Source organism: Amphiprion ocellaris, chromosome 9 (genome assembly GCF_022539595.1).
Source record: "Amphiprion ocellaris isolate individual 3 ecotype Okinawa chromosome 9, ASM2253959v1, whole genome shotgun sequence".
Lineage (NCBI taxonomy): Eukaryota > Metazoa > Chordata > Actinopteri > Pomacentridae > Amphiprion > Amphiprion ocellaris.
In genome coordinates, this window is record NC_072774.1 from 945145 (window position 1) to 959344 (window position 14200).

A 14200-nucleotide genomic window follows, 5' to 3' on the forward strand; every position below is an offset into this window, starting at 1 on the left:
CATTTATTGAGTCACTAAAATACTGTAGAGTACAGACCACATCAGCATGATTATAAGCATCCTCTGGTACACTCTAAAAAGTCTATTTAGGCCCAGTTGAAGCAAGATACAAATTTACACAAATCCAAAGTAAATTTGTCATGTTCTGATTGCAAAGCAAATATATGTTTTAAAACAACTTCAGAATGCTTGACTCAATTCCAGAGTACTTTTTTACTTTGATCCAAAGTTCAAACTTAAGTTATTCCCGTGTGTGGTGTGAGGCATTCACTGTGCGCCGTGTGTGACAATATTTCCGCGCCCTCTGAAACTCTACATGTGAATTTCCTCGGATTCTGCCATATATTGGTAAGTTTTCCCCTTTAACTTTCCAAACATCTACCTTCTTTATGTTCTGATTTTTTGAGTTTAGAATTAAGTCAAGAATTCTGCCGTTTTCAACGGCCAGGGTTGCGGGATCGAACTATAACACCCATAATGCACCATGTTTAACCGCCCTTTCTCTGTGTTTTCGTTTCCTCCCGCCTCCCCCTTTCATTTGCTCTGCAAAAGAAGATACGCCATTACGGTAGCAGTCGGTGTGGGGCTGAACACAACAACGTACGTGAGTTTATTAAGTTTTTTAAAGTTTACTCTAAACAACTTACCATTTACTTCGCGTGTTGTGTGAATAAATGGACATCTTGCAAGCGGGCGCGTTAGAAAATGTCGCAGCGTTAATTTTGCTGTCCGTTCCCCCAGAAAATAGACGTCCTATTCAGTTAGGCTGAAATACAATATATTTTCAGTGATATTACCTTTTTTATATGCATGTCATATAACTTTACCGCATGTTATAAAGACGAGTAGTTTGTTTTTTGCATTTTAAACGATTGGGCATTGGGTTAGAAAACTCAAACACTCAAATGCTCCGTATAACCGCCTTTTCTTTTGCTTTCGTTTTCTCTGAAACTGAAAAGACATTTCGGAGCAGGCACTTTCAACCCAACAACGTGCGTGAGTTTGTTATATCAGATCAATGTGTTGTAACTTCAACTCTAGAAAACTTGCCATTTACTTTGAGCTGTAAACATTTGCGTGGATAACTTCAAATGATGTCTTGGGAGCGCGTTCGTAAATTTATTATGCATTTAAGCCACTTTTCCACTCACTACTTTAAAACAGTTTTTGAGCTTATCTCAAGCCGAGACGTGAAATGAGATGGAAACGAGATAGTGCGGGGGTTGGGCTAAGCTGGCCGGCTGGCGAGTTGCACTGGCTCAGCACGGTGCGGTGACGTGCCTCATGTGGAAAAGAGGCATTAATGTTGCTGCGTGAACGATTCTGTTGCACTTCCTACACAATAATCCACCCGAATTTATGCCTAAATTTAGTATTTCTAGCAAGATTACTTTTACTCTGTCAGAAAAATTAACCACATTGGCCTGCTGGGTGTTTTACACGGATTAGCAAATTATTTATTGTTGAAGACTTTACAAAGTGCACCTGTTAGCTGTGTGTGAAAGTCTGAAAGGAGCCTGGATTTCCATTCTAAGCCGATGTTTTTTGTGATCAACATCAGATGTATGATAAAAGTTTGCACATGTTTAATTACGTAAAGAATATAAAATAAATAAACAATAAACAAAATTATTATAATTAATGACAAACGAAGTAAAGCTCATTTTATGTGCAGATTGATGAATAACTAACTGAAATCACTATGTTGGTTATTTAGCAGTGCTTTAGTTGACATTGATTTGGTATTATTAACTAACTTTATGGCTGTAGCAAACATCCATCCATCCATTATCTATACACCGCTTAATCCTCACTAGGGTCATGGGGGTGCTGGAGTCTATCCCAGCTGACTCAGGTGAAGGCAGGGGACACCCTAGACAGGTCACCAGTCTGTCACAGGGCTACATACAAAGACAAACAATCACTCTCACATTCACACCTACGGGCAATTTAGAATAATCAATTAACCTCAGCATATTTTTGGACTGTGGGAGGAAGCCGGAGTACCCGGAGAAAACCCACGCATGCACAGGGAGAACATGCAAACTCCATGCAGAAAGATCCCGGGAAAGCCGGGACGTGAAACAGGGACCTTCTTGCTGCAAGGCGAAAGTGCTAACCACTACGCCACTGTGCAGCCCGCTGTAGCAAACAATTGTTTTGATTTTTTTTTAAATTAACCGAGTAATTGATTGTGAAAGGTGTTTAAAAATGGCACTTTAAAAAAAATATCCTGATAACTTTTATCTGCGTCTAGTTTGTAATTAAAGCGAACTGTGTTTACTACCCTGTTAAAGTTCCTGTTTGTTTTATGTTTTGCAGCGGTACTGCTCCTGCTTTAATGTCGCATGTTCAGTGTTTACATCTTCTACACATAAACCAACTTGGAGCAGGAGACAAGCGCGTTCATAAATGAGCAGAGGAGCGCATGAGCTGTGAGCTGGAGGAGCAGTCGAGGAGCAGGTGCAGAAAAGGTACTTTGATATCCTCCCGAATAGAAAGTAGCTTGCTTTAGATGAGAGCTAACGTGAAGCTAAATGCTACTGTTTCATGTTATGAGTCCTTCCCTTATGAAAATCCTGCTGTTGTTTATTTTGGCTTATCTGCTTATCGTTTGTGTTGACTAAAAGCAGTTAGAGCCATTTGTTCTGGTTTTTGTAAAAGTTACATTAAGGCATAGTTTGTAAAATTAATAGTAACGATAATAAAATCATTTTATTTTTAACACACTATACATTAAAAGAAAAAATCCTCAAAGTGCTACAAAGTTGAAAACAACTTAAGTGAGGTCCATATAAAATTCACCAGTTTTAAAAAAGGGTAATATCCGTAATATCCCTGTTTTTGAGGGTAGAAATAATATTTGCAGAGAAAGCAGATGCTATGATTCAATATAGTACTGTAAAGTAGTTGTTTTGACAGTTTATGTGTTTGTCTATTTTTAGTTGCTTCAACACCAAGATTATAGTGAAGGACTCTGGACAGGAAAATCTGAGGTGAGGTATTTAATCTGCTACTTTAGCTCTTGTAGAATTAAATCAATAAATGTGTTATTAGCACAATGGGTTAAAAAATTTTTTTTTTTAAAGTGGAGATTGAATGTGCACATGTAAAGACTGCAACTACACCTGTGAAAGAAGATCGCTGTTACTGAAGCACTACAAACTTCTGCATGGACATTATGGACGAGGTTACGCTTATCCCTGCACCTACCACGAGTGCGTGTGCAGATTCAAAACCTGGAATAGCCTTTTGAGCCACTTGTCATGAAATCACTCCACTTTTAAATCTCAAGAAAACATCTCAACATTCATATGTCCCATTTGTGGTTGCAATCAGGACTCCATACCGGCGGATTTTTTCAAGCATATATTTGGCCACCTCAAAAACAGTGAAACTCTCACGTGCGTCTTCAGAAACTGTGAATACAAAACAAACGTCTATGAACGATACAGAACTCATAAATACAGAAAACATTCCAGTAATGCTTGTGATTTTAAACCAGGCATTGTTCAAATAGATGAGAATACTGAAGAATTTGATGGAAAATTGTCAGATGTGGAGAGCGATATTGACTGTCAAGAGGATTTGAATGTTCTATCAAAAAGTGATTATTCTCAACACCTGGAAAAGTGTCTGGAGTGCAAATTAGCTGCTGTTCTTCTCAAATTAGAAAGTATATTTTTGATATCAAACACAGCTAAAGGAAACTTAGCGTACCACGCCTATAACAAAGCATTAACCCTAAACACAAAGCCGAAATCTGACATCTTGAATGTTCTCACTGAGGACATTTACAAGTACACCCCATACCCTACAGATGCTCATTTCAGTGAAGTGGCAAAAGCACTGATCGAAAAACATCCTTGCTTGAAAGAACCTGGGTCGTTTAATGGTGCTTACGGATGGAAGCAGAGACTTAAGTACAAAATGGGGAATTACAGAACTCAGCTGAAAGTTCTTGGATGCCCTGAGTTGTCCATTAATGCCAAGTCCAAAGATGATAAATCTGCAGCCAGGAAGATGAAACGAGCAAGAAGGGCAGAGGCCAACTTTTACCCGACGTTGCCTCTAGGAGAGACAAGTGATACCCTTGAAAGAGAAAGACTTGATATACTGATGGAAATGCAGAAACGAAGCGACGACCAAGTTGTCCGTGACAAAATGGCCAGGACATTTGCCTATAGACGACAAGAAGTGGTTGACCAACAGCCCAGGATTGAGGACTTCAAGACCAGATGGCCTGCCCTTTTTAGTGAACGAGAGGTAATGACTATTATCTCCACTTAATTTGGCAGTTGTCAAATTTGTATGCTCACACACCTTTTGCCTCAGGTTAATGAAGAGTTCCACAGGCTGGTGGCCATCCCTCTGGAGTCCCAGTTTTTCGAACAACTGGATCACTACTCCAGCAGACTGTTGGCATTGGCAAGATCCAAGAGAGGGACAGCAGGGGACAAAATCTCTCCAATCTTGCATACTTTTGACCAGGTAATTAACTGCTTTATTCATGATTCACTCCTGCTTTAACCCTCTCCCAAAAAAGTCTATAACATAGAACATGAGAAAAACACATTGACAAAACAAGGAACCTCACGTTGTTGCTGTCTTTTCCACATCTTTTTCTGCTGTTTTATAATTTTTAAAATTGATTTTGGACATATTTTAGTTGCATTTTTAAGTCTTTTTGTTATTTTTTTTTGTCAATTTCTATTGGTTGCGTTTCTTTTTTATCACTTTTTTGATTGCCTTTTTTTTTTTTTAAAGGTTTTTTTTAATCTTGTTGCATTTCTGAGGATTTTTTGATGATTTTGTCATTTTCAATTTAGTCTGATTTTTAGCTTTGTTGATTGAGGACGAACTTTTTTGGTGAATTTCTATATATCTAAAGAGAAAATATTGAGTTTTTTTTTTGTTGGAGATTGAGGATTTTGTATCCGTATTCATTACAACTCTTTAAAATGGCATCAACAATTTAAAATTTTGGCATTAGAGTTGCTTTTCTAACAATGTCATGCTTATCACCTTTCTTTCCTATATTGCTTGAAAACGGTGCACTGCGTAATGTTTAACAGCAGTTTTTTCCTTTAATTGTACTTACCTGGCAAAGTAATTGCTACAGAAGTCTAGGATACCGGTAGATGTCCCTGACCCACAGAACCCTGAGACACAATACCATCCATAAGTTTACTGGGAAAACTCGTGGATGGTATTGAAATTGCCTTTGAGAAAGAGTCCTTCCTTGTAATCATAATTCACCCCTTCTTCAAGTGTTGCCTTATTGTCTAATTGCTGCCTTGTATTAATTCTTATGTATTCTTATGTATACTGTAGGCCGAAGACATCAATGTGAAGAGAGAATGTCTCCTGAAGGCTCTCATCATTCTTCTTGGAGAGGATACTCGTGATCTTGTCAAAGAGTTTGTGGTAGGTAACATTTTTTTCCTCACAGCCTGCCTCTTGAGATTTTAATTAACTGTAAACAACTTTGATTTGTCTTGTGTATGAATTGCGAGAATCGCGGAATTCCGAGTTTTTTTCCGCCGAAAGTATAGTTTTTGTGAATCGTGTAAATCCGTTGAGAAAATTGTAGGGGGGTAGGCAAGCGGCCGGCCGGCCGACGCGTCGCGAGCCGAGGCTTGTGATGGCCGCCCGCCGTGATGGTCATCCCGCCGCCGACATCTTTCGGCAACGCGCATTGCAACGCGCTTTGCAACATGCATTGCAACGCGCATTGGCGGGGGGGGGGGGGGGGGGGGGGGGGGGGGGGGTTCGATTTGTCATTCTCATCCCTGAATAATGACAAACTTATTTACAGTTGAACAAAAAGTGGCATCACATTTCATAGAAAACTCTTTGCTTGGATATTACAGCAGTCAGACTTTTCCTATAATTAAAGACCAGCTTCTTGCACGTCTCCATTTGTATTTTTGCCCATGCATCGGTATCGATGACCTCCAGACCATCACCTTGATCTTTAGCATCTTGAACAGTTTTTCTGTCAGATTCAAGTCAGGACTCTAACTAAGACACTGCAAAACATTGTTTATGTCTGACAACCATTTCTTCACCAAATTAACTGTGTGTTTTTGGGTTGTTGCCCGCAAAAATGTCGTTATAAGTGGCCAAGAACAAAGTTCTCTGCAGGCTCTTTGATGTTGGGGAAGAATATCCATGTTCTATTCTATTTTCATTGCACTGTTCACTGTGGTTAAGTGTCCTGATCCATTAGCTGATTAAAAAAAAAAAAAAAAACCCCAAAGCATCACATTCCCATCATTGTGTGTGAAATTAAGTGTGGTGTTCTTAAAGTGGAAGTGTCCACCTTTTTAATGCCAAACAAAGGCAACCTCATAATGGACAAGCAATTTTTTTTCAACAGATCATGAAACAGAAGAGCAGAGGTCATCTAGTCCTATGTTTTATGGTCTGATGGTTTATGAGAAATTTGTTCTCAGCCACTTCTTGGACATTTCAACAGACAACAACAAAAACACAGTAAAAATGATGAAGAAATGGTTGTCAGACATAAACAATGTTTTGTAGTGTCTTAGCCAGAGTCCTGACTTGAATCTGACAGAGAAACTGTTGAAGGTGATAAAGATCAAGGTGATGCAGGAGACCCTCAACTAGAGAGAGTTAGAGCTCATCGATAGAGATGAATGGGCAAAAACACCATTGGAGACGTGACAGAAGCTGGTCTGTAATTATAAGAAAAGTTTGGTTGGTGAAATAACAAACCAAAGGGTTTTCTGTGAATTATTGAGAAGGGTGCCAATAATTGTTGAACATGGGACTTTTTGCTCAAATGTAAATAAAAGTTTATTTATTTATTTATTTATTTTTTCTTTAACAATGACACTTGGACATTCATTTAACATCCCCTGGAAGACCCCTGTGTCATTTCCAGTCAAATAGAAAATTTACAGTGAGAGTAAAATGTATTTGATCCCTTGCTGATTTTGTTGGTTTGCCGACTTAATTCATTTGTATTTCATTGAGGGAAATAAGTATTTGCACCCATGAGAAAATTAGTGTTAATGAGCCTTTATTTGCAATGACAGAGGTCAAACTTTTCCTGGAGATCTTGAGCAGGTTTACAAACAACTGTAGCAGAATTTACACATTTTTTTTTATACTCTTTTCGTGTGAATCCAGCCACATTCAGTTATTGCTGTGAATGAGAGATGGAGGTTTTTGCTCAAAATCTCACAATTCAGGCCCCTGTTCATCCTCTTTTTACTACAGATCAGTTGTCCTTTTGTCTGCTGAAAAGTAGCCCAAAATCGTGATGTTTTCACCGCTATGCTTCACAGTAGATATGATTCCCTGAGATATCACTCATGACTTTTTTTCTCTCTAAACACAGAGAGTGGAGTTTACACCCAAAAGTTTTATTTTGGTTCATCTGACCTCTTGACATGGTTCCAGTCCTCCTCTGGATCATCTTCATGCGATCAGATCAGACCAAAATAAAACTTTTGGGTGTAAACTCCACTCTCTGTGTTTGGAGAGAGAAGAGTGATGAGTGACATCCCAGGAAATCATTTCTACAGTGAAGCATGGCGGTGAAAACACAGGAGACTGTATTGTGAGATTTTGGTCAAAAATTTCCATATCTCATTCACAGCAATGATAATTGAATGTGGCTGGATTCTCATGAAAAGAGTAAAAAAAATGTGTTTAAATCCTGCAACATTTGTTTGTAAACCTGCTCAAGACCTCCAGGAAAAGTTTGACCTATGTCACTGCAAACAAAGGCTCATTAACACTGATTTTCCCATGGGTGCAAATACTTATTTCCCTCAATGAAATACAAATGAATTAAAATATATTATTTAAAGTTATTTTCTGGATTTTCTTTTTGATATTTTGTGTCTCCATGTTAGAATACATCTACCATTGAAAGTATAGAATAATCATGTCTTTATTAGTGGGCAAACCAACAAAATCAGCAAGGGATCAAACACTTTTTATTCTCACTGTATGGTTGGATTAAATCAACTTTCAATCAAATTTTATCAGGGGTGCCAATAATTGCGGGCATGTCTGTATTTGGCCTCTGGGCAGTACACTTCTCAAAACTTTTGACACTGGGGTTTTCTGTACAGTGGTGTTCAAAATAATAGCAGTGCAACACAAGTTACCAGATCAAACACTGATTTTGGTAAAAAATTCTATAACAGCATGGCAAATAATTTACCAGTAGCTGTAGTGAAGTCATAGAAAACAAATGAATCCAACAATTACAGTATACACACTCCAGAGTTTGTGTATCTGAGTAATTTAGTAAAACAAGCCTGTTCTAAAAATAGCAGTGTGGAGTTCGTTTAGTGAAATCATCAAATCTGTGAAAAAAATCAGAGATTCAGAGAGTCAGATGGATCTTATTTAAGGATGAAGCCAGCACTTGTGGTTTATGCATTTCACCCTGAAAACCTGGGGGAAAAAATATAAAAATAGCCGTTACTATAACTTGTGGGCAACTTGTCTGTGGCCAGTGAAATTAAATCTTTATAGCCACACACATGCAAAAGTCCTGATAAATTGTCAAAGTAGTTGTTAGTGATTCTTCATATTGATGATACATTTTTATATTTCACTCAGAATATTTATTTGGTCACATCTAGTTTGTAGCACTGTAGAATTATGCTTTTTAAACAAGTTTGCACTAAACTGTCAAGGTAATGACTTATATATAGACATTATTAGAAACTCATTCATACACTTAATCTATGAAATGAAGTTCAAGTAAAGTTTTGTTAAAAGCAAACAGTTGTGTCTGAAATTCATAAACCATTCATAGGACAAAGTGTAAGTCACTGCTGTGGAACTGTTGCTTGAGAAAAATGAAAATAAATAACAAATGGATGCACCTCTGCTTTATCTGATTTACATGATGAGAATATATAGAGAGCAATGACATTGTGTAACTTTTTCTTGTCTCCAAAAGGTGTATTTTATTTTATTTTTTCAAAAACATACACCCAATGTAAAGAGATGAGTCTCAATTTCAATAGACCTTATGCCACAAGCTAACTTCCTGATTCTTCCATGGACCTCTCCTAACTTCCTGCAGCCGTGGCCATAGCAACCATGGTAGCAACAACAAAAATATTGCAACTAAACAGCTGTGCTAATCTTACTGAAACGTTTGCTCTACTTGGGTAGGTGTTTGGTAAAAAAAATTGAACCTTTTTTTCAGGTTTGGAGTTTGGTAAACGTAGAAAAACCTAGCCTCAGACGCAACAGGAAGTGGTGGGAGGTCCAGGAAGTATGTGAAAAATGCTAACCTAGGTAGCCAAGGCATAACGTCTATTGGTTGGATACCAATGCATGTCATAAGACTAACACTATTTTTTTTCCTGTTTTCTATAGGACAGTCAGCAAGATGGCATTCAGGCTGATTTGGAGCAGGTGACCATGGCAGTGTTTTCCATTCGACAAGAAGGTTGTGCTGAACTTCCCCCCGGAGGACATTGGTATCGTTATCGAAGGCATAACAGTCTTGCATGGACTCAACTCAGTCTCATCTGCTTTTGCCTTATTCTTCTTTCAACGTTTCGTGTTATCCAATAACACTTGGTCAGGAGATTATGGAGAATAGAAATTTGAAAACAACCAAATAAACGTCTCCCAGGAATTGAGTTTGAATCATACTGTTCCGTCGCCGTGACACCAAAGCTGAGCACCAGATCAGAACTGCTAGTATTTTAAAGCCAAAACAGTAGACGTTATGCCTTAGCTACCTAGGTTAGCATTTTTCGCATTCCATGTGGACCTCTCTCCACTTCCTGTAACGTCAGAGGCTAGGTTTTTCTGCGTGTACCAAACTCCAAACCTGAAAAAAAGGCTCAATTTTTTTTACCCAACACCTACCCAAGTAGAGTAAACGTTTCAGTAATATTAGCATAGCTGTTTAGTTGCAATATTTTGTTGTTGCTACCATGGTTGCTATGGATACGGCTGCAGGAAGTTAGGAGAGGTCCACGGAAGAATCAGGAAGTGAGCTTGTGGCATAAGGTCTGTTCTGATCTGGTGCTCAGCTTTGGTGTCACGGCGACGGAACAGTATGATTCAAACTCAATTCCTGGGAGATAGTTATTTGCCTTTTTTCAAATTTCTATTCTCCATAATCTCCTGACCAAGTGTTATTGGATAACACGAAACGTTGAAAGAAGAATAAACCATTTTTTTTGTGTCCAGTTGACCGAATCAAGTTTTTTTTCCAACTCAGCAATTGAGATTTAAACAGGTTAGATTAGTTCTCTGAATGTCTTTGATATTTTACTAAAATATACTGGTCATTACAAGCATGTTTTGTATTAATGGAAAAAGTGTGAGCAAGAACTTACACACTGTGTTCTACCTTTTAAAGTGTTCTGACGGAAAAAAAATAAATGTGACATTACTGTCAAACGATTTTCTGCAGCTACGACCTTTATTTTACAGCTTCACATCATTAGTACACATAGATGTTTATACTGTTAGAATGTCTCTGGTTCAAACCAAGTTCTGCCAAGTGTTTTTTTTTTTCAGTGTGAGAGCAAAATAAAATGCCCAAAACTATCAAAGTAAAAGTCAAAAATGGAAATGATTAAGTACCACCTGAAAAAGCCCAAGTACCACCAGTGTAGTACTCACACAACCACAGTTTGAGCACCACTGGTTTAGAGAACTGTTGATGCCTATTTTCTTTAACTACCATTCTTTAAAATGAAATAACATAAACATATGTATTATATAATTGGCAGACAAACTTTGAAAAAAGGTGATCGAATGTAAAAGCTTGAATTGAGATGTGAAAATATTTATAGTGGTGAAATTAGAAAAATTTAAGTTGAACTAAAGTAAAAATGTGCATTAGAATGTACAATGATTTTGAACGAAAAAAGGACAAAAAAATAAGTTGTTTTTGTGTAAAATTTTACTTTAGAATACAGTTGAGTTTTAAGTGTAATTTTCTGAAATTATTAAGTAGGTTTTATATATCTTTTTAAGTTAAAATAAAGTAATATAAAAGAAAAAAATGACTGAATTTTTTGCTTTAATCTGACTAAAAATGTAAGTTTGGTTCAACCTAAAGAAATAAGTTAAAATACTTATTATATTAGTTGTTATCAATTGAAACACTTTTTTAAGTTGGTTCAAGTAAATTCTTTTTAGAGTGTAAATTAACAACCAGATACTGATGTCTCTCACCATATGGACTTCAGGAGATGACTGGGGGATGATAAACTGTGACCTACTGGTTGGGTTCTCTCTGTTCTCATGTTTCTTACATGTTTGTCCCCTGACAGCTGGGTCCTAATGTTTTTAGAGCAACATACCATACTATGACGTTTTTACAATGATGGTTCTATTATGGAACCAGTTTGACATGTTCAGGTGTTCTTTGTGTGAAAACTCAGAGATTTCAGGGATCAGAAGGTGGTTTTCAACTTTCTTTGTTAACTTTTTGCTTCAACTTTAAACTAAATTTCCTTGACTAACCCAGCCCTCTGGACTTCCAGGAAGCTGTGTTCCTATTGGCTGTCCAGGTGGCTGCTTGGTGTTATCAGGAACACCTGAGCAGCTTGGTGTTATCAGGAACACTTGAGCAGCTCAGTGTCTTCCTGCTTTATTTAGCTGCAGACAAACATTTCCTCTGTTTCTCTTCACCAGTGAACTGGGTTTGGCTCCATTGCTTTAGTTTGTTCTTTAGGCGTTGGCTTGCAGCTTCCAGCAGTAAAATAGACTTTAATGTGTTTCTTGGTGTGTTTTAGGGCTTTGTACTGGATAGTTGTCTTGGTAAATGTGGTTCTTCAGCCACAGTTAGCACATGGTGCTAATTAGTGGATTTGATTCAGCTGAGTTGTGTCTTTATCTTGGCTGTAGTGAGTCTTCAGAGGTTTTTGGTCAGACACATTCTGTATTCTTGTTTGTGAAGCAACGTTGGTTGTCCAGAAGGTAAGAGTTCCTGTCTTGATTCTCTGTTCTCAGAGGTTCTCTGGTAGGCTGCAGGAGACTTTAGCATTTGGGTTATTCTAGTTTGGTTTTTGTATGGTTTCATTTGGACGACTATCTTGAGGCCCCTCCATGTGGTTTAGTGAGGTTTTCTGGAACAGTTCTACAAAGCAACCTGCAGCAGAAGAGACTTTGAGAGTTTTTAGGAAGTTCTGGAGAGCAGACTTTAGAGCAGCAGAAACATTTGTCAGCAGTTTGAGCAGGAGAAGGTGAGCTTCAGAGTAGAAATGAGAGAAACCTTCTTGACCCGTGTGGTGAGGTCCTGTACCAAGAGTTTGAGCAGGTTGTGAAGAGTCTGTAGTTCTTTGGTCTGAAAGCACAAGAAGAGTCGACTCATTAAAGGAGAAAACAGGAGATATTGTTGGTTCTTCTGTCGCTCTGCAGTTTCCTTAGACTGAATATCAAGTTTATATTTTCAATGATTTACCATGTGAGCCCAAGAAGACTTCAATAAACTCCCTCCATCCCCTGGACACAACACGTTTTATTACCATGTTAAATCTTTTTTGTTTGTTTGTTTTTGGGTTTTAATCATAGTTTTAGCAGTTTTTTCTCTTTGCTTGTTTAGTTTTGTCATCTGTGTAAAAGGTGCTAAACAAATAAAGTTGAATTGATAAACTGAATAATTGACTAACTCATGATTGTGACAACAGAAGTATTTTCATTGTGATTTAAGGGTTTGTTTCATTTTTAAGGTTGGGGTTAAAATCTTGACAGAAAAAAAAGATTAAAGAAATAAACTACAGTAAAAAAGCAATTAAATCAAAGGGGAAAAAAGCATTTAATAAAACTTTTAAAAAGAAAATTAAACATTAAATACAATTAAATTATATTAGACAAAATATTTAATTAAATACTTAAACAGAAGATACAAAACATGTAATTATGAAATTAAACAAAAATATTAAAGATAGAGATTGAAGATGAAATATTTTTGATAATTAAACATTTAAAAAATACAATTAAACAAGAATATTAGACATTTAGAAAAATACAAAACATTTAATTAGATTATTAAACCTTTAAAAGTCAAAATATTTAATTAAAAAATTAAATCTTTAATTAGAAAATTAAATCTTAAAGACAATAAAACTTTAAATAGGAATTAAACAGAAAATACAAAAAAACATTAAAAAGGAAAATTAAACATTAAAAGGTGGTAAAACATTTAAAAAGAAAAACCTTAAAGACTTAATCAAAAAAATTAAACATTGGGAAAGAAAAGGAAATTTTTCAAACAAGCCGATAAAACATTTGAAAAAACAACAATTAAACATTAAAAAGACAAAACATTTCGAAATCAGATCAGACATTAGAAAAGAATAAAAAGTGAGAAAAGAGCAAAACTAAACATTTAAGAAGAATCAAACTAAAGACAAAACATTTGAAAAGAGACCAGTTAAACTTTAGAAGATGAAATTAAACAGAAGAGACAATAAAAGGATCAAAAAGAGCAAAAACAGATAAAAGTCTTAAAGTGTTTTCTAGTCTGAAATGAAAACATCAAGTTGTTTCTTCAAACATTTCCTCTTTCTATGTTGTTGGTTTGATTGTGGACAGATTTACTAAGAACTCATTTCAGAAAACTGCTTTCCAGATAAAGTCTACTAGTAGTTGAAGGCATCGATCAAACTAATGTTACCTTCTGATCTCCACAAACTTTACTGTTCAGTGAAGAGAATCAAAGTTTGTTCAGGATTTCTAAAAAACCCACAGGTGAAGGTCTGCAAAGAACTCAGATCAATGGTCTAAATGTGAAATCAAGACTCATGGTCACAAGTTTTAAGGCTTCTGTTAACCAGAAAGTTCAAACTAACAGAGAAGTACTGAGAAAGTTTTAAGATTTCAGTCCTCAGACTGTCTGAAGCTTCAAACGAACAGAGAACTGCTCAGGAACTTAGAAGATATCAGTCCTTGGACTGTCTGAAAGTTAAATCTAACAGAGAACTACTGTGGGACTTAGAAAATTTCAGCCCTCAGACTGTGTGAAAGCTCAGGTCCTGAGGACTCGGGAGGTGTGGAGGCTTTGGAAAGTCTTGGAACTGAGGGTTCCACCCTCCAGCACAAAGGCTGAAGTCCAACCTCCTGAGAAAAACGGTCGAGTCGAGACTTGAGTTAAAAAAAAACCTCGAAAACAACAAAAAATAGATGATAAATGCGCAAAAAAAAGAAGAATTAGTATCTGAGCGAATAG

At 36.8% G+C, this 14200-nt stretch overlaps 1 protein-coding gene across 2 annotated transcripts; it reads left to right on the forward strand.

Moving 5' to 3' along the window:
• The first annotated feature begins 516 nt into the window (after positions 1–516).
• Positions 517–10422, forward strand: LOC111574731 (uncharacterized). 2 transcript variants are annotated; one of them, XM_023279475.3, is made up of 7 exons: positions 517–600; positions 2323–2474; positions 2946–2996; positions 3090–4266; positions 4336–4491; positions 5335–5427; positions 9379–10422. In XM_023279475.3, the coding sequence occupies exons 4-7, from the start codon at positions 3931–3933 to the stop codon at positions 9577–9579; spliced, it is 786 nt and encodes a 261-aa protein (XP_023135243.1). In that variant the 5' UTR covers positions 517–600; positions 2323–2474; positions 2946–2996; positions 3090–3930; the 3' UTR covers positions 9580–10422. The 2 variants fall into 2 exon arrangements, with proteins under 2 accessions (XP_023135243.1, XP_023135244.1); XM_023279476.3 differs by having other exon boundaries at positions 521–604.
• The last annotated feature ends 3778 nt before the right edge of the window (positions 10423–14200 follow it).